This window comes from Ambystoma mexicanum, chromosome 5q, assembly GCF_040938575.1.
Source record: "Ambystoma mexicanum isolate Mex_15411 chromosome 5q, UKY_AmexF1_1, whole genome shotgun sequence".
NCBI lineage: Eukaryota > Metazoa > Chordata > Amphibia > Caudata > Ambystomatidae > Ambystoma > Ambystoma mexicanum.
The window spans coordinates 1,134,869,902-1,134,889,977 of record NC_090933.1 but is presented as its reverse complement, the minus strand read 5'-3'; the positions used below and the strand labels follow the sequence as shown (position 1 = coordinate 1,134,889,977).

Sequence of the window (20,076 nt, the reverse complement as noted above, 5' to 3'; positions counted from 1 at the left end):
AAAAGTAGTTGGAGTTGGTGATAAAAATCAAACAGAGCCTGATTCGGAAAAACGACCACGCCCGACAAGCGTAGAGGTCCGCTTGCCGAGCTTGAAGAAGGATACTCAGACCTCGCACTTCATCATACCGATAGTCCTTATAGATCCAAGCCAGCCATCACGTATGCACGCAGTGAGGGCATACATTGATAGCGGGGCCATAAGAAACTATGTGGACCACGAGTTGGCTTCTAGGATGAATCTATCTCTCTGCAAAAAGACCACTTCGGATGTCATCACCACAGTCGATGGAACTGAAATTGCCTCTGGGCCTGTAACTCATTCCACCGCAGAGATGACACTATTGGGACAGGATGGGCATCGAGACACTATTGTGTTTGATTTAATCAAAGCCCCGCAGTTCCAAATAATACTGGGGATACCTTGGTTGGAAACACATAATCCTTGTATTGATTGGCGAGAGAAGAGAATAACCTTCCCGGATTGTGCACATACTTGTTACCCAAAAAAAACCTTGAACCAAGGCCTGGCCACAGTCGCTACTCCAGTCGTGCAGTTACCTCAGGAATATCAAGCATTCCAGGATGTTTTCCAAAAGGAACAGGCAAACACCCTACCACTTCACAGATCATACGATTGTCAAATCGATCTCATACCCGGTGCACAACCTCCATGTAGTAGGATCTACGCCCTTACGGAACCCGAAAACCTTCACCTACGACAATACTTGGACCAATACCTTGCTAATGGCTTCATTCGTCCATCCAAGTCCCCTGCAACTTCAGCTTTGTTCTTCGTGCCTAAAAAGGATGGTGACCTCAGAACGTGCATAGACTACCGCGCATTAAATCAGATCACGGTTAAGAACCGATACCCATTGCCTCTGATCCCCGAATTACTAGACCAAGTAAAGGACCCTTGCATCTACACTAAATTAGATCTCCGAGGGGCATATCATCTGGTACGTGTAAAGAAAGGCGACAAATGGAAGACTGCTTTTCGCACTAAGTACGGGTTATTTGAATACCAGGTGATGCCCTTCGGGTTGTGCAATGCACCAGCAGCCTTCCAGTATTTTATGAACGATGTCCTTCGTGACCTCATTGACGTCTGTGTTGTTGTATACATGGACGATATTCTAGTGTACTCCTCTTCAGAATCAGACCATGTGAAGCACGTGCGTGCAGTCCTTGAGAAACTACGCCAGCACAAGTTATATGCAAAATTGGAAAAATGCGTTTTTCATGCTACGGAAGTTGAATTCCTTGGATTTATCCTGACTCCAAAAGGAGTCCGAATGGACTCTCGAAAGGTGGACGCAATCCTCAAGTGGCCATCACCCAGTTCAGTTAAAGGGGTACAAAGCATGCTCGGATTTGCTAATTTCTACCACTGATTCATTCCGGATTTCTCACATGTTGTACACCCTATCATAGCACTTTTGCGAAAAAACAAACGCTTCTTGTGGACCGAAGAGGCTGAAAAGGCCTTCCAAGATCTGAAAGCGAAATTCACGTCTGCACCTGTCTTAAAGCATCCACGCCCCGAACTTCCATACATAGTTGAAACTGATGCATCCAGTTTAGCCATGGGAGCTGTCCTCTACCAGAAGGATCCTGAAACCGGTCAACTTCACCCAGTAGCATTTTGGTCCAGAAAATTCTCGGCACCCAAGTTAAACTATGCGGTTACCGATAAAGAATTATTAGTCATCAATTCCACCTTCAAGGCTTGGCGGCATTATCTTCTCGGTGCCAGGCATACCATTACGGTAATCACCGATCACCGGAACTTGCAGTATTTAAAAACAGCCAAGGCCCAATCATCGCGTCAACTTCGATGGGCATTGTTCTTTTCCGAGTTCGATTTTGTGATCACTTATCGACCAGGTTGTAAAAATGGCAAGGCAGATGCCTTATCCCGAATTGGGATGGAAGAAGCATATGCGAACCCGGAACCGGTGCCTATAATTTCAGAACAAAGAATTCTTGGCATAACCACTCTACAGACACTAGAGGATATTCAAGTAAAGATCCAACAACTCTTCGATCCAACAGCCCTGCAGGACTGGGTGAAGAAAGGCCCGGACTACTCAGTCATCAATGACCTACCTTATTATCAAGGGCGACTATTTCTACCACACAAGGAACTACAAGAACTAGTCATCTCCAATTATCATGAAACCCTGATGGAAGGACACCCAGGTATCGCAAAATCTGAAGCTAAAATTAAGAGACAATTCTGGTGGCCCAACTGGCGAAAAGACGTAAAGTCATTTGTAATGTCTTGTGGCATTTGCGCCCAAAACAAAAGTCAGAAGAAAAAAACAGCTGGCCTCTTACAAGCTTTGGATATTCCACCTACACCATGGCACATCTTATCGTTCGACTTTATTACAGATCTACCTCCATGTAATGGATTTACCACCATTCTAGTTATTGTGGATCTTTTTTTCCAAGATGGCCCACTTTATTCCTCTAAAGGGATTACCTTCTGCTTCAATTCTGGCCAAGGAGTTCCTCGAAAACATTGTTCGAATACACGGATTTCCTTCCGTATTGGTCTCTGACCGAGGTAGTCAATTCATTTCACATTTTTGGAAGAAATGTTGTCAACTGGCGCAAATCGACGTGAGGTTATCAACCAGTCACCATCCCCAGACCGATGGTCAGACGGAGAGGACCAACCAGACCCTTGAACAGTACCTACATTGCATGCTACACCAGACCGAAAGTAATTGGAAAGATATTTTATAGATTTTCGAGTATGCATACAATAATTCTGTACATTCAGGAACCGGACAAAGCCCCTTTTATACCATATATGGACATCACCCTCGAACCTCAGAACTAGATTCACCTCAGCATTTAGAAATGCCTGCAGTTAGTCATTTGCATTCTACTATTACACAAGCCTTTAAAGAGACAACAGAACATTTGAAACAAGCAAAAGAGAAATATAAGAAAAATGCTGATCAACATAAAAGTGAAACTCCACAATACCAGATTGGGGATCAAGTTTGGCTGGCTACAAAACATATACCTCTGAAGGGAACTCAGACTTTTAACCCTAGATATTTGGGACCTTACACTATTAAGGCCATTATCAACCCGGTAGCCGTCAAATTGGAATTACCCTCTAATATGCGCATTCATCCTGTCTTTCATGTTTCACTTTTAAAACCAGTTCAACCAGGAACAAGATTAACCAAACCACCCGACCCCATCTTGATAGATGGAGAACCTGAATTCGAGGTAAAAAATATCCTGGACTCCAAGATGGTTAAATCAAAACTTTTTTATTTAATCGATTGGAAGGGCTACGGACCACAAGAAAGGTCATGGGAACCTAGTGACCACGTCCATGCACCTCGGTTGGTAAAAAGATTCCATCGGAACTTCCCAGACAAACCAGGGCCCAGGGGAAGAACAACTTTAAGAGGGGCCTTGGGGGGGAGTGCTGTTATGATGTCTACCCCCAGGCATCCGGACCAAGCCCATCAGCCCCGGGAGCAGGCATCTAGACATTTAATAAAACCTCGGCAGCCCTGGCTAGGGGCTATCTGGGTTCAGTCCTGGCTCCTTAGGCGCCAGGCTCATAGTAGGAATCAGTCCTTGTGCCTAAGGCGCCAGGCTCATAGTCATTACTTACCTCAGGCAGACCATGCTGAAAATGACTCCAATCCAACATGAAGCCTGAAAGGGACTATTTTTCTACAGGGACTATTTTTTACTCGGGTGTGGTTCTAGGGACTTCTTACCTGGGACTACTTTTGAGGCTATTTAAACCACACCCGACCAGCAACACACGCTTCGCGTTATTCTGCATCCAGCAGCGTAACACTCACCGTGCCTGCAGCCTGCATCCAGTCTTCTGCCACGCCCGCCTCGAATCCGGAGCTCCTAAAACAAAGTGGAAAGAAAGGGACAAGGTTAGAAAACGAACTTATTTCTATTCCACACCTGATTCTGGATCCATCTTGTCTCCTGACCTGTAAAGAACATCATTTCTGCACGCGCCGCACCTCCAGCTGAAGCGCCGCGCCATACTCACCAGTCTTCACAGCATCCTTCGGGTCGGCGCTGCCTCCATCATTTCGTCGCCGAACTTCGGCACCTAGGAGACAAAAGAAAACCACAAGGTGAGCCGAGGGAACCAACAAATATAATTCTTACCACCATAGATTTACCTGATTTACCACGGGAGGCATCCTTTTGTGACTCTCCATATTTTCACGTGCCGCATCTGTAAAGAGAGACAAAACAACACGTTTTCCTCATGCAACATTTACCGGACAGCGCCGGGTAATACAGACTCTTACCTGAGCGCACCAGCTGCCACAAGAGCATCTTTTCACGAGCCAGCTGCAAGACAAGAAAGGAAGGGGGGAACAAGAGTGAACATCGGACATATTGAACTCTATGAACTTAATACTTACTGGTCCTCACCAGGAACCTCAGAGTAAATACTCTCCGGAACTCTCCCGAGACTTCAAACCAGTGAAGTAACTGGAATCGACACGCCCCTGCAAATCCACGCAGGATGGAGAGCTCATCTTTCAAGAATATATGGTAAGATTGCTGTGAGGGCATTTCGGAGGTGATTAGTTGGGGAGGACGGTGGGGGTGCCATCACTTGAATCCACAAGTGGCTAAATCCATCTCTCCACTTGCAGGAGAATATTTCTACGGGTTAAGCAGGCAAGATTAGGAGGGCAGATCCAGTCAGTCATTGCTGCACTACGCATCACGTGGGTGGAGACCGCAGCTGTCCGGGTCCGACCGATGCCCCTGAGGGAGCCAGGTGAGCGTAACAACAGTTTCCCAGACATGCCATTCTTTGCCCTTCATACAGAGGGGTGGGAGCTAGCTTCAAGTTGTCACATTGCATATAAAAGTGGTGTTGGGTTTCCTGTTCCCTTTTGTCAGTTCTCCGAACAAGCCCCTTCACAGGCCTGCTTCAAATAACTCTAATCAGTATGCGCTGCCACCAGCAGAACCTAGACAATAGAGAGGATGGATCCACAGAGCCTTTGATATTTTAATTAGACTGGCAATGGCCGGAGGAAGGTGTTGCCTTCCCCCTTCCTGAGATGCTTTGGTGTACCTGTGGATGTCACATTTCAGCTAAATTTGACAGGGAGGACTGCGCCTGTAGGCTGTGTCCCCCTGTAGTACACATGATTATGTGTTTGGTGTGCAGTGAGCAGAGGAAAATGTGTGCAGATTAGCCCCACACATTTCCTGAGGTTGATCTCCCATAATTAATTTTAATACAAAACTTCAATAAAGGCTAAGCTAGCTCACACTCCCTGTGCGGATGGTAGAATTCCTCACAGAGGGGCTACTGTTTGCTGGCCACACTACACTCTGCACTTCCGGTGATCCCGGAGGAACATCTGGAAGGGCGGCTGCTGCCAGATCCTGAAGAGGAAAAGAAGATCCAACTACCTATCCTATCCAAAGAATCTTCGGCATTGCATACAGGATCCCAGATGAGTATCGACTGTTTAGTTCAGCTGAAACTTTCTTTGCCTCACTGCTGCTACCCGGTGTACAAACAGCCGCAAATGTCAAGTGGTTGCAAATTGTATGCTGGGAATTGGTTAAACTGGCAAACGATACTAAACACGGCTTCAAAGTCATAAAGGTTGGGCTAAGAGCACTGAGACTAATGACCATGCAGAACAGGTATGCGTTCGACATGCTGACACTGATGGAAGGAGGTGTGTGCCACAAGATTGGCGATTCTTACTGCACATTCGAGCCTCCAGAAGATGCAGAAAATGGGTCCCTGTTAAACATCATTGCGGCTGTGCATGGTCTGGGAGTTCATATGAAGAAAGAAGGAGGAATACAGGGAGGGGAATGGTTCGATCTAGCATTTGACTGGGGCCCATCCTGGTTGGGAGCTATCGAGAAGATGCTTGTCCCTGTCGTCGTGTTCAGCTTCTGTACATGCCAAATTGGACTTGTGCCAAAGCTGTGCCTAGTAGCGCAATGATGGTGATGGCAATTGGACAGCAAGTACCTTGCAATACAAAAGAAATAGAGATACAACCCAGCCACCAAATTCCCTCAATGGTTCATATCCCCTATGGAGATCAAGTAGACAGGTTGTACCACACATTGATTATTCTACCTCCCGATCCTGAGAATTACAAACAAGTATGGGTAGACTTGACAGGTGACGGACATTCCATATATATGACTTGCACACCCGAAGACTATGCCGAGCGAGGGAAAGTCTGTGGTCAGTACATAGAACATGGTTATCAATAAAGGGAACGCCACCATATGATGAAGCAGTGCGCAGAGAAAGAGAGCGCGTGCACACAGGGGAGTTTGTTACTGTAGAAGTAATGAAAAAGGTAATGTTGGGAAGGAGTCAGACCCAACCCACCCCCCTAGGTGGTTCAGAGTGAGACAAGCCCCATTAGGAGAACTGTAGTAGACTAAGGGGGAAGGTGGGCATCTTAGTAGCGAAAACAGAAGGCCTGACATTGCATGAAGGAACCTGTCTCCCAAAACCACAGTGAGATGGCTGTCCTTGCAACCCCCAAGAAACGCTCCTTTCTTACAGGATGTTGCAAATGTGCTTTATTTAGAAGGAATGTGCCCTGCAAGGCCATGAGACAGCGCCAGGTGCCTCAACGTTTATGTTTATCGTGGCCTGGATAAAGCAGGTCTCCAACCCCCACCTAACTAACCAGGAGTTACAGCCCTCATAACTGTCTTAGATTCGAGGCCCCCTGAATTCCACGATAGATGACCCCTGCCCAACACCCATAAACTAAATAGCCATCAAGAGATCTAAAGAATATGGCTGCGCCATTGTCAGTGCACAACAACATGATTTGTAATGTGAGGTACAGGGAGGAATACATTATAGTTCAAAGCGAGGGTGGAAACCTTGGGTGCAGACGATGCGATAAGGAAGGAATGGAGGATGTGTGGGTCAGCATGATCTAAGAGTTTTCTTGTGCCAGTCCCTGAGCCTCCCAGGTGCACAGAGTAATGACAGAAATAACAATGTTGCATAATTAGAATTAATTGGTAGTTTGACCTTGGTTCCCTCAAGATGATCAGCAACACCCGTGTGGACGAAGACGAACAGATGAAGATGGGCCAATGATCTGGCATCCCATATGGAGCGCACCCTATATGTGTAGTGCCCATCCAATAGGGATGGTGAAATGTATCACTTACTATTACGTCCCAAGTAACTTAATTCGAAGTTATACTGTGCTGCTAGGGATCTGAGAACACAAAACGTTCCGTAGCAGCAGAGTCCTTTGCTGATCCCTATTTTGTATGGTAAAAACTTGTTATCCTGGCTGGTTGTATATTCTCTGGTGTGATCGATCAGGGGCGTACCTTCACTATGAAGCATTGCTTTTTTAATTGTTATTTTGGCTCATGCCTTATTTACACACTTGTACTATTACTTATTGTCCAGCGCTTTGGAGGAAAGTGCCATATAAGCTGTGTAAAATTAATAAATACATAAATTGTTCCTGCTGAAGGATCTTCATATCTTGCTTTGTCGCTAAGGTTTCCATGGCATCTGAGGATTGTGCTTAACAGTGGATCACACGGGCCCTCGGCACTCCGGGCTGCTTATGGGATTTGAGGGGGCATTTATGTTGAAATTGGACGATTGGAGTGGAGAACAAGGATTAGTCAACTCCCAGCATCAACGAGCTCACAGGCATCCATCTGCCATGTTCCTCGGCTTGGCCACACCCCCCTCAATATTATTTTAGAATATATATATATATATATAGATGATAGAACAAAGTAAAGCAAAGAGGGTGTTGTTTTCAAATTTGGAAACAGGTTTTTTTATTTAGTTAATGTAACGCTTTGTTGAACTCACTGTGCTCTCTCACTGTCCTAATAACCATTCCTGCACACACTCCACTTACCCACATATATAGAAACCCCCTAGACACACACTCTCCAAAGTCTCTGGTCACACACACACAGCTCCTCACACATAAGTATCCTGCAATAAGCTACAAACACGTGATCCTAATTTTCACATGCAACATACTCTGCGTCAAGTGTTCTGACTAGTAGGGACGATTTTCTGATGGGAACACATGATTGCTGCAGAGAAATGCTACTGTGCAATGTGGCAGTTCTAGCATTTGGAATATTATTATTATATAATACAAACATAGTTCAGTGCAATGGACCGCTCTATAGGTCAAAGAGCAAAACATTGGTAGCGAAAATTGAACAAGTTATCAAGTAAACATTAGTAACAATGATCACAGTACAATATAAGGATGGGAGAGTGCAGAAGATAGACAGAGTCTAGGTTACTCCAAGGTTTTGGTGGAGTTGCCAGACCTTCAGTTCTTCCCTACAGCGAAGGAGACTTGGGGCAATCTTGATTGCCAATGGGGTAGAGCTCCAGATGACAGAAGCGTAGCTTGGGAAGGACTGTTTCCTGCTTGTCTAGTTTCCAGTCTGGAGATGGTCTGATGACCATGGCCGACATACTGGCAGTGGTGGTGGAATATCTTATGTATTTGATATTCAACTTTGAGAAATGCTTCCAATTCATATGGCATTGTATTCAGAAATTGGATATGTACTTGTTGGGGAGAAGGCCCATTAATCCCCCTGAGACAGAAGAACCCTAGAGAACTACTAAGTGATTGTGAAGCATGAATTTAGCGTCCATGGAAATGCGCCCTCGTGCAAGAAACAAGGACCTGTTTTCGGCCTCAATACTAGTTCAATATGGAGGACTGTGGTTCCTAAACCTACAGATTTCTGTCAAGCTGCAATTCCCCACTGATACCAGCCCTATACCAAGGGAACCCTGCATTATGTCACTGTAATGGTGCTGCAACCTCGGTGCTCAAGAAGTCTCTTACACCCACAATACACTATGGAGGCTGCATAGTCCCAGAAGGCATCATTCCATTGTTGGAGTGTGGGGACGTCATCTTTTTTAGTTTTTGGGTACCCTTTAACCACTCCATAGCCCTTAGTGCAGTCCCTTCTCTAGCGTCTCTTGGACCTTAGAAGCCACACAGCTGGTACCTGCATCTTGGATCTCTGGTATGGTGTTCATTCTAAGGAATGTTTCTGTCATCTAAGGTACTGTCACCACCTGGCCTGAAAACCATTTCTGGGTGGCCTAGCAGCCTCACATTCCTCAGAAATGCATGAATTATTAGGCTGTTAGAACTGCACCAGTATCCTATTGTCACCTTTTATTTGGTGACACATGTCATCATATTATAAGAAATGCTTTGACGTAGATTTAATTTCTATAATCTGTAACTATGTTGCAATTTAGTTTTGAACAATTAATCCCCCATCACAACTTTCCTACATAAACTCTGAGATCGGCCTGCGCTGCATAAAGGCAAGCCAATGATACAAGGCCACTTTGGCGTGCGACTGTTTTGCAGGACACTAGCAAGCATGTTATGTGTGCTCAGCTTTTAAGTGTTCAGAATGACTAGTAAATATGTTGTACTCACCTTCATTTCATTTAATTATTTGTATAATTCACTCATGCACATTCATACATACCCTGAAAACCTCACTAGCTTTCTATTTCTAGACAGAATGGAGTTAATTCGATGATGTACGCGCTGCCAATTATGGGAGCCTTCTCATACGCCACCTGTGTTGTACCTAAGAAAACGGAGAAATAAACACGATTGCATAAAAGAGAAATATGTATGGTAGTCTCTGTAGGAGGAAATTAAGAGGGTTAATGGAGAAGATACACGTGTGTATGCAAGCGCACCCACCATCTCCAGGTCTATGAGTGTCCCTCTCGCTCTTTCTTTATATCTCTGTCCCTGTACTGTTTCTCCCCGTGCCTTTCTCTCTCTCTCTCACTGCCCCCACTCTGTCGCCACTTGGTGCCTTTCTCTGTGTCCCTCTCACTGTTGATCATTCTCTCTCACGTGCTAACTCCCCCTCCTCCCCGCTCTGGTTCATATCTCCCCTCTGCCTCTCGGCTATTCCTCCTCACGCGCTTCCTTGTGTACCGTATTGCCCCCACCTACTCCCCCTCCCCAGCAGTATTCGTTATTCCGGAGGTATTTTCTCACTTCATGGTTCTGGCCCGCCTTGTTGACCCTAGCTGCATCCTCGCCCGGCCGCCCTCTGGTCCTGCCTCACCTGTCACCTCCTCCTCCTCCTCCCCATCGCGAGCAGGATGCGCTGGAGGTGGGGGCCCTGGTAGGCGGGCGTGGAGGTGGTGACGGGCAGCCGCAGCTTCCTCTCGGCGCGCCGCCTTCCTCCTCCATCCATCCATCCACCCTCCCACCCCCACCGGCGGACGGGGAACCTCCTCTGAAGTGACACCAGGCGGCGGCGGCAGGGCAGACGGCGGCGGGCACTGGATACCAGGCGTGCTCTGGGAATATACCCACACAGGGTGGAGGCCGCACGCATGCAAGAACTGGAGGGCGGGCAGCAGCTTCTGTCAGGGGGCTCCTCCCAGATACAGGGCTGTGGGGACAGGGGAGACGCCGTGCCCAGGGGACACCCTTCGACGCGCATCTATGAAGGTACAATGGACCACTCCCTAACGTGAACCTGGGATCCCCCTGCAGGAGGCGCGCATCACATCCAGGGGAGCGCGGGCCCGCCTTCCGAGCAATGCCTCTGACCCTGCTGGATGTGACAGTCTGCTCCGGGAGCAGCTGCTTCGGGTCCTGCTGACCTGTCGATGGCTTAGTGATTGCTTCACATCTCCGAGACGATGACCCGCCGATCGCCCACTGATTGCTCCGTGCCTGGCGCCAGCTGCTTGTGATTTCCCAGGGAATGGCGCGGGTGCTAATTTCCCCGTGATGGATTTGCTTCAGGACCTACGTCCCGTCTTTCATTATTTGCTTAAGAGCATCCCTCAGGTGCCTACGTTTTGACTCTGGGATTTCTCTGACTCACGTCTCAACCGGAGCACTCCTCAGAATGTGCCATTGGTGCCATCCTCCTTATATCCCACACACACGTAAACTTTGGGAGCTATCCGCCACACCATAACATTACCCCTTTTCTAACTCCAGATAATACCATTGGTGTACCCCACCTCTTCCTCTTGATTGATACCCCACACCATTCTATTGGGGTATCCCACCCTACTGCCCTCATACGACTTTACAGGAGTAAAACAGTCAAAACCCACAAATAGCAAGTGATTGGTATTCTCATAGCATCCCTTCAGGCCAGCACAGAACCCACGTTGATTATCTAAATAACATGACATTGGGTTGTATGATAACACTGGGGTCTCAATTGATAGCTTTTCCTTGATGCCCCCAGATCACTGCACAGGGGCATCACACTCATGCCATCTAATTGCTGTTTCCAAGATCACAGCCAAGCCTGTGGTCACTGGCAGCAAACTATAGAACTATAGAACTGCGGGAACACGTGCATACTCTTTGATATATATCACACACAGCATGGCCTTGCGGATCCTAACCCCAACCTCGTAATTTTCCTGTAGCTGTGGCATTGGGGCTCATCACCCTTACTCTATGTGTTTTGCATCTCCAGCCCTGGCAGTGTTGCCATCCATCCTTACCCTGTGATTGCGCTGTGTCAGACCATGGCATTGGTGCTCCTTGGACTTACCCCAAACTCACCCTTGAGGACCAGTGAAGAAGATGGGGCTAAAGTCCAGGAGTGCTGGCAGTGATGCTAGGGGTCACCAGGAAGAGAAAAAAGTCGGTCTGGCTGGAGATCTAGAACAGTCCTCCCTGGCCCTGGGAGCTGGGGCTGACAAAGATGGGACGCTGCTGATAGGAGTTGGGAAGGAAGAAACGAAGAGGAACCCTCAGGGGATTGGTCTTCTGGCAAAAACTCCTCTGAGCTGTAGCAGACCTGTCAAGAGGAACAATGCCAAATATAGAAGGCTCCAGACTTTGATATACGATGCTCTGGAGAGACCCCGGGGATGGGCGCTCCTCTATCACGCCTTTGTGTGAGTACCCCTTGCTCAGAATCAGAGTTCATGTGTCTAGTAAACATAGAGTGCCTGACACTCATCTATGCATGAAACACTTTCCAGTATAATGTATTTGCCTGATATGTCTACTCGTTAAAACGTTACCTTTTTTCCTGCTTTATGAAATTGTAAGCAATTGTTGGAAAATGTTTTACAAGTAATCAACAAAACTTAGTCTGACATGTGCAGGAGAGTTTTAGGGTTATTTCCTTGATAATCAAGGTCTTTCCAAGTCATACATCCAGTTGTGCAATCTGTCTTTGTACGGAATATGGGTTTGGAGGCTTGCATTTTGAAAATGGCCACCAAAGCTGGGATGTGCCTGTCGGTTGCTTCGGTCCATGTGTGCTGCTGTTTGGTGGTCCCTCTTGTTCTCCTCTCCTGGCCCCTTGTGCTTCTTGGTGCCCAGGGTCATTCATGGAGGCCTCTGTCGGGTGTTTGAGGCGGCTGAGGATTGCCGCTGGTTGTTGCTGGGAATGTGGGGATGCGGAAGCCTGCAGAGCGGAGCTCTGCCTATATGATGGTATTGGGAGGTGCAGGCAGGTGGCACATTGCATCTGATATGCCTCTCAGATTATAATTTCGTCTTATCTTGCGTGTGCTTTTGAGAAGGGGGCTATTTCTGAGGTTGTTACCCCAGCTTGTCGGCAGAAAGAAGTCTATGCTGTAATTCCTCTATAATACTGCTAATTATTGAACTCTTAACAATTTAAAATAGTAACTGTTACTATGAGGCCTCATAATTTAAAGTTGTCAGCCGCATGTCCAGTGGTTTCTCTGAGAGAGAAAGAGGTTGAACTGTCTACTCTACCCATGTCCCTGGAAAAGCAGGTGTTCCAGGAAGTTCAAAGCCCCATGGTATTTAAAGCTGCTATATCAGAGGCTGTCAGCCCTTCTTCTCCCGTAATGTTAAGAGGAAATCCATTTTCTGAGGTTTTGGCTATGAGTGCAAGGAGGAAACAGCGTCTGAATGATCTTCAGAGTGGAAGCTAGTGAGGTTACCTGGAAGGATACTGTAGAATAGTCAATCTATGAAAAACATAATGCTGATCAAATAATCAGAGACAGTCAGAGCTCCCGTAATGCATATCCCGCTCTGGACGCTGAAATCCTTGCACGTCCATCATGAGCATATTCTGGTATCATCTGATGACCTCAATATCATTAAGTGTTCCAGTTTAACAAACGCAAAAACGGAATGTTCTGGAGGAGAATATGATAGTCATATTGAACCAAATAACCCTATGGGGAGTCATCTGCAGGAGTTCGAATAGACTCTTCAGTGGGTACTATGGTACCTGGGAACTTTTCTCCACAATTCCCAATACAGGAGAAGACAAAATGCGAGTTGTCTAATCCTGCCAATTGGCAGCTCACAGCGGAATGCTTTATTGCCAGGCTTAATCAGTTAAAGGATCTCAAGGAGTTCTGTTCATTGCTTGAGTTGGTGGAACAGGGCCCTTTGGAGACATTAGATAAACAGTGTCAACCTGCCTCAGAAGAAGTTGGTAATGATGATGTGCTTGATGACGAATCTGTTAGAAGGCAGGATGTTCAATCATGTTCTCTTATCGTCATCACTGCCAGTGTTAGCAGGTACGTCAGATGGTTATACTCAACCTCAGTTCTGTCCACCCAGTCTCACTAGTTTGACACAAAAAACCTGTAGCACTGAGGATATTCACATTGTTAAATCTCAAATGCTGGAAATGATTTCCAAGAACCTAAGAGGGTTCATTCTGGGTAAAAGGAACATCATTATCACAGATGTGGAGAAACCTGTGAGAAATGAACCAAGGGAGGCCCTAAAAATGAAAGTTCTGGCATGGCTGTGCCAGGAAATAGGGATCAGGTGTTTAAGATCATATGTCCTGAAGGCTTGCCGTAGGGTACAGTGTTGATGAATGATGCTAACAGGACAATAGAGATTGCATAGTTGTGGGTTGTGGTAGTAGTAATCTTTGCCATTTTTTGAGCATCTGTAAACGTTTGTCAAATGTGTGTTTTAACCTGAAAATTGCGATTAATTATGCTATTTGGGTGGCTCAGAGTATGAGACATTTACCTTGGGTCAGCTTTCTTATGTGACGTGTTAAATTTGTAGGCTATATTTCTTTCTATTTGAAATGATTGTATTACTCAGGTATCTGTGGTAATTGCTATGTTTTTGCCTTTCTATGTTTTATATCTTACATGCTTTTGTTTCTTTTGGATTGTACGATTTGTATGTTGGTCTGTTTGTATTAGGGCCTGTTGGCTATGGGCATAATGCGCCATATAAATGGGAAAATAAATAAATGTGTGCAACTGTGTGTAAAGCTCTTTGATGGTATGATGAGTTGGAAACGGCTTTGAATATTTCTGGCCTGGGTCTTGGTGCTCTGTGTAGATTCAAGGTTTTTATTTGCATTCTACCCGCTCAGTGTTGGCATAGGAAATGTACACATGTAAACATTTGAAAGATGGAAAACATACCTCCAGAATGGAAGAGCAATGCAATATGCATACAACCTATGAATATAGACACGTGGGGATTATGGTGGGGCAAGGGAGGAAAGGAAGGGAGGTTTCTGCAATTCTGAGCACTGTCCAGCTGCTGGTGATCCAATCATCTCCAGTGGACATTATGTATGGCCTTTCTGGCTGAAGCGTTAAGACAATATAGGAATGTGGCAAATGAATATGTTGTAGTGTAGGAGATCTGGTCCTCTACCAGGGCTGGACTGGCCTATAGGGAACTCTGGAGATTTCCCGGTGGGCCTCTGCACCCTGGGCCTCTTTTGTGTGGTATTTCCAAATTTTCTCATAGGAAAAGCATTGGGCTTGCTGAAAATGTGTCATGTGGGGCCACTTTGAACTTTATTTCCAGGGCCTCTTTTGGTCCCCAGTACTTATTTCCAGGGCCTCTTTTAGTTCCCAGTCCACCCCTGTCCTCTACGACCGCCATACAAACTGGTGACAGCCTTTTGCAGTATTTCACATGAATTACCTATTATTTTGGAGTTCTTTAACTATATAATACACTGCTACTTTTCGTCAGTTCTATCGGATGTCATTTAATTTTGCATCTGCTGATTTTTTGGGCCTTTCTCTGGCTCAAAACTAGACCATCATTTCCTGATAGTTCATTCGATCCATCTTTCTCAGATGCCTGCACTGTATACATCTTTACTTATCATTGTACCATGGTCAAATGAATATGGCGTGATACATATCTATCATAGGTTCATTTTGTAATTTGTTTTTCTGTGCACCGGCAGAATCTTCCACCTGGATCCATCTATGTGTACGATCTGCTGGTTGTGGGATATTGCCCCGAGATAGTGCAAAGTTTAATCCGTTTTTGTTGAGGTTAAATCGTAGAGGAGTTGGTTGTAGCCTAGGCTTGCAGATAGATATCCCCTCACCTGAGATACTTTTCAGATTCCCTGTTTTGCTCGCCCATTCAGCTATGTGTATGACTAAGGTATAGCATTTTCTGATCATCTTTCTGATATGACAAATCAGTATGCTTTTACCTAGAACTATCTTATCTAGAACAATAAAATTTTGCCTACTTTCTGGTTTTCCTTCTGTAAATGATATCATCTACTGTGTCCGGTAATTCAGCCCTACAGTTGACTATCACATTTAATTATTATGGTGCTGACCTTTTTCTTTGGATATTTCAGAGTAAATTGTATGACTAGACTTTCCATTGTATAGACGAGGGGAAGGAGGTGGGTAAGTATAGGATCTTCTACCTGAATGTCCATTGGAGTAGCAATATAGCCACATTGGTCATCCAGTATAGGCGAGCAAAAGGAGGTGGGCAAGTACAGGATCTTCTACCTGAATGTCCATTGGAGTATCAATCTAGCCACATTGGTCATCCAGTATAGGCGAGCAAAAGGAGGTGGGCAAGTACAGGATCTTCTACCTGAATGTCCATTGGAGTATCAATATAGCCGCAGTGGTCATCGAGTATAGGCGAGGGAAAGGAGGTGAGCAAGTACAGGATCTTCTACCCGAATGTCCATTGGAGTATCAATATAGCCACATTGGTCATCCAGTATAGGCGAGGGGAAGGAGGTGGGCAAGTACAGGATCTTCTACCTGAATGTCCATTGGAGTATCAATCTAGCCACATTGGTCATCCAGTATAGGCGAGGGAAAGGAGGTGGACAAGTACAGGATCTTCTATCTGAATGTCCATTGGAGTATCGATATAGCCACAGTGGTCATCCAGTATTGGCGAGGAAAAGGAGGTGGTCAAGTACAGGGTCTTATACCTGAATGTCCATTGCCAACTGCCAAGTATCCTTGTTGTTTAATTTGTCAGTCTCCGAAAGTCTAAACCATGAAGAAGTAAACTTCCTGATTTAGGTTTGAAAAGGTCTGTGATAATTGTTGTTCATTTTGAACCATTGATATTTGTAAATATCTGAATTCCTCTTGCTCCGTTGTCTGCCTTAGTAGGTCCTATCAGTATGTTTCCTGCAGTGTTGTTTTACTGGCCCGTTCCATTATTTGAGATTTGGTGTGGTTCATTTCGATGGAATTGGACTATCAGTGTACATGTAAAGCTAATAATGGCTTTGAGAACATTGCCATAGGTTGCTACCAGGATCTTGTTATCTCCATATATGATATGAGAGACTGTGTTACCCTTTATAGATGGTAAATCCAGGGGCTCACGTTGCATATGTTTCTTGGGATCATTAATGTACAGGTGGAACAATGTTGTTGCAAGCATGCACCCTGGCTTTATGCCTGTGTTGATGTCAAATTGCTTTGTAGCTGTCCATTTTGGCCAACACAGACTTACACTGCTGTCTTTCCAGGTAGCAGATGCTGGTTCATTGAAGTGCTGTTCAGTTTTTCCCAGGGAAGGTTTTCTGTAATCGGGTTCGAATGACGCAGTATAATTGAGGAATGCCACATATAGTTGGCTTTACCTTTGAACCCCATACCACTTTGTGATAAGATAGTTCAAAAGAGAGGCATACTTGGTGGTTGCCATTCTGGGATTGAAGCGCCCTGCGTAATGCGACAGCACCTTTTAGTCTTCCAGCTATTTGCTATTGTGATTAAGCTGGTGCTTGGTGAAGACGTTTCCCGCACAATCACTGAACCGTATCTTTCTGTATGATTGGACTTCTGTACATTTCTCTTTTTTGTACCACGGGACCTTTCCAGAACACTTCCATGACTGAAGCTTTGTCAAATGAATGGGCCAATTTTTCAAAATGCCTTTTTATGGCACTGAACCACCAATCCACAACAACTTTAAAGAATGCATTGAGAAACGGATTCAGGCTCGTGCCTTTTCATTTTATTTTTCTGAGCCTCAATTACCTTGGAAAGTGTCCTTTCTCGGCTGTTCCAAGACGATTCCTGTTTCATTATCATTTCTTGGTATGTCCATTTCGGGGTTAAATTCTTCTTCCTGCTCATAAATGAACTAGATGGCCTTTCAGTGAGAGACCCGGGTTCCTTCATAATCTTGGCTGCAGTAGTTGTGTTATCAGTGCTCACAATTAACAGCCTGTAAAAAGCCTTGATGTCAACATTCCTCTTCAGTTTCCACTGTCTTATCCACCATTCAATTGTTCTGTTGTCTTGTCCACCATTTTGCTTATTTTCCATTCAGTTGGGTCTTTGTATGCTTATTTCGCTCTCCTTCTTTATTCTGCAGGTGTACATTCTTTGTTGCTGTCTCAGCACATTCTGCGTGAAAGCACGACATGCATTGTCCTTGTTTTTGTTGGCCACTCTGGCTCCCTTTCATACTTTGATTCTTTTTCGGTCTGCCTTCACTAGACGCCAACAGACCACTCGGCTCAATGAGGTTCTCAAACAGGGTAAGTTGTTCCCTGAACCGACACCACCTTGTTCTTCCTCTGCTAGTAATGCATATATTAGTGTTTCACGCCCGTTAGGAGATTCGTGGTACATTTCTGGTAATTGAATATCCATTAGTTGGGCCATCACTTATGCTTCCTTATGTTTGCTTCTAGTCCGCCGTGTTTCTGTTTGGCATAGTTTCAGAGTGAGCCTAATCACACCCATGGCACTGGGAAACATGGATTAGCATTAGTTGTTACTTGTTCAATTTGGAAGCGATTCATTGCAGATGTTTGCTTAAGAGATTGAGTTTGTGAGATCTGCTCTAATTATTTCTCTTCGTCTTCCATGACACAGTTATTCTTTGTCAGGGTTGCACCCATTTTTAAACCAGATTTTGGAATGTCCCTTCCTGCCTTTCTCCCTGTAATGTTTCTCTGTGCTATGTTTGTACGACATTGGGAAATGTCTAAGTGCCATTGTTGTGGCCTCAAAGCATGGTGGACTGTCTAGGAATTTGATAGACATTAGTCTGAAGATTACATGTTGAACTGTATATGACATTTCAGGAAAATAATATTAAATTGCATAATGCACATTACAATGCAGGGAGCCATGGCTGCTTTGGTAGAGACTGCTAGTGCTTTAACTTTAACACTTAAAAAAAAATCTCTTTATTATTTAAATTAACCACGAACAACGACAGAATCCCCAAACCACTCCGGACAATGACAGCACTACACTATAACATTGCAGCAGTTCACATACAGTTTCATACATTATCAGGGTCCGAATCTGAGCTGTTAGGAGACATCTGTGGCCTCGAGAGCAGATAATGTTGGTATGGGTCCCGTATACCTCTTGGTCTCGCACACATCGGTGTCAGGTTTCTGTAGTCCGATTCCATATCATGACAGTACATGATATCTCTCAACCAGATAACTCTCGTAGGAGGAGGACCTTCACCACAACCCATTTCCACCCGGCATTTTGCCAAGATGAACAATAGCCCTGCCAAGCGTCATACATGCCCTGATAGCTCCTTCGTATATCCCAACAACGCCACCTGCGCAGAAACCTCCAGTTGTTCCTCTATAATCTCAACTATGGTAAAAAATATCTTGTTACAGAATCCCATTGCTGGCAGACATAGCCTGGCTGGGTGTATGAAAGTTGCCGGCGCATAAGAACATGTCATGCATTCATCTGTACTGTTTGGGAAAACCTGTGAAGGGACATTGGTGTGTAGTAGGTTTGGTGTAGAAATTTAAAGTGCAAAAGTTTAAACCAACTATTAAGAGCAACTCTTCTAGTCTGTTTACAACAATATTGCCAAGTTTCATCTGATATTGAATGCCCCAAAGTTTCTTCCCATTGGCGTTGCACCTCTTCTGATCACCCCACGGTGCCCTATATTATTTTTGCATTTAAACCAGAAACCAGTTTCCCAACACCCTCACCCTTTATAGTCGAGTGAAGTAGTAATGAGGTGTCCGTTGGCTTTGGAAAGGTAACAAGAATCTCCTGTAGTGTGTTCTGAAACCTGAAATAGAGAAATATGTCCAGCAGCGAGGTACCGTATTTATGTATTTAGTTTATTTATTGTTCTCTTGATATACAGCAAGTACATACTGTTTCAAAGCACCCACAGGGCAAGAGAGGGAACAAGGGAGTGATACATATTAAATACACAACAGAGGAGGGGAAAGGAAAAAAGGACAAATCAACTGTGCCTTGTGAGCATTCAGAACGTGCAAGTGCAGCAAGGAAGGGGCCGAGTGGGTAGGTGCTGGAGTGTCCGTGCTCGTGAGTGAGCAACATATGAGTGCATGGTTTGGTAAGTGCTACACTGCCTGGAGTCTTATTGGGTGTAAGTGTGAGCCTCCAAGGCGGAGGATGTGCAAGGCAAGTGCTCAGAGTAGACAGAAGCTGGGTGATTGTGTGTGGGAGGTCATGGCCCCAAGGATGCATAAGGGCCCTGGACACCAATTACAGCAACTGTGAGATTAGCAGAGGAGAGAAGGTGGTAAGTAGAGGGAAAGAGTAAAGTCTTGAGGAGCTTCCGGAATTTAAGGAAGTCCTGCTCAAGGTGCAGAGGGAGGGAGAGGCTGTTCCATAGTAAGGAGCCAGCTGAGGAAAGCGATCAACCTCCTGCACTCTGTATAGTAAAGCGCTTTACACACAAAGAGTTGGTGCCAGAGGAACATAGAGTTCTGGAGGGAGAGTATTTAGTGAGATAAAGTTGAAGATAGTGAG

General features: G+C 45.3%; 1 protein-coding gene and 1 long non-coding RNA gene across 4 annotated transcripts in view; one reads left to right on the top strand and one right to left on the bottom strand.

Moving 5' to 3' along the window:
* The window catches only part of LOC138497919 (uncharacterized), a 78,159-nt gene extending 67,890 nt beyond the window's left edge, over positions 1-10,269 (bottom strand). Inside the window, exons 1-2 of the long non-coding RNA XR_011278666.1 lie at positions 10,158-10,269; positions 9,558-9,662 (exon numbers count right to left, since the gene is read on the bottom strand). This is a non-coding gene — a long non-coding RNA (uncharacterized lncRNA). The remainder of the gene's footprint in view (positions 1-9,557; positions 9,663-10,157) is intronic.
* KCNQ3 (potassium voltage-gated channel subfamily Q member 3) overlaps positions 9,980-20,076 on the top strand; it is a 1,253,156-nt gene continuing 1,243,059 nt past the window's right edge. For 2 of the 3 annotated variants that reach the window (XM_069621646.1, XM_069621645.1), the window contains exon 1: positions 9,981-11,970. In XM_069621646.1, the coding sequence (XP_069477747.1) occupies positions 11,654-11,970 (317 nt within the window). In that variant the 5' untranslated portion in view covers positions 9,981-11,653. Of the gene's footprint in view, positions 11,971-20,076 lie in introns of all 3 variants that reach the window. The other variant, XM_069621644.1, reaches the window with a different exon arrangement.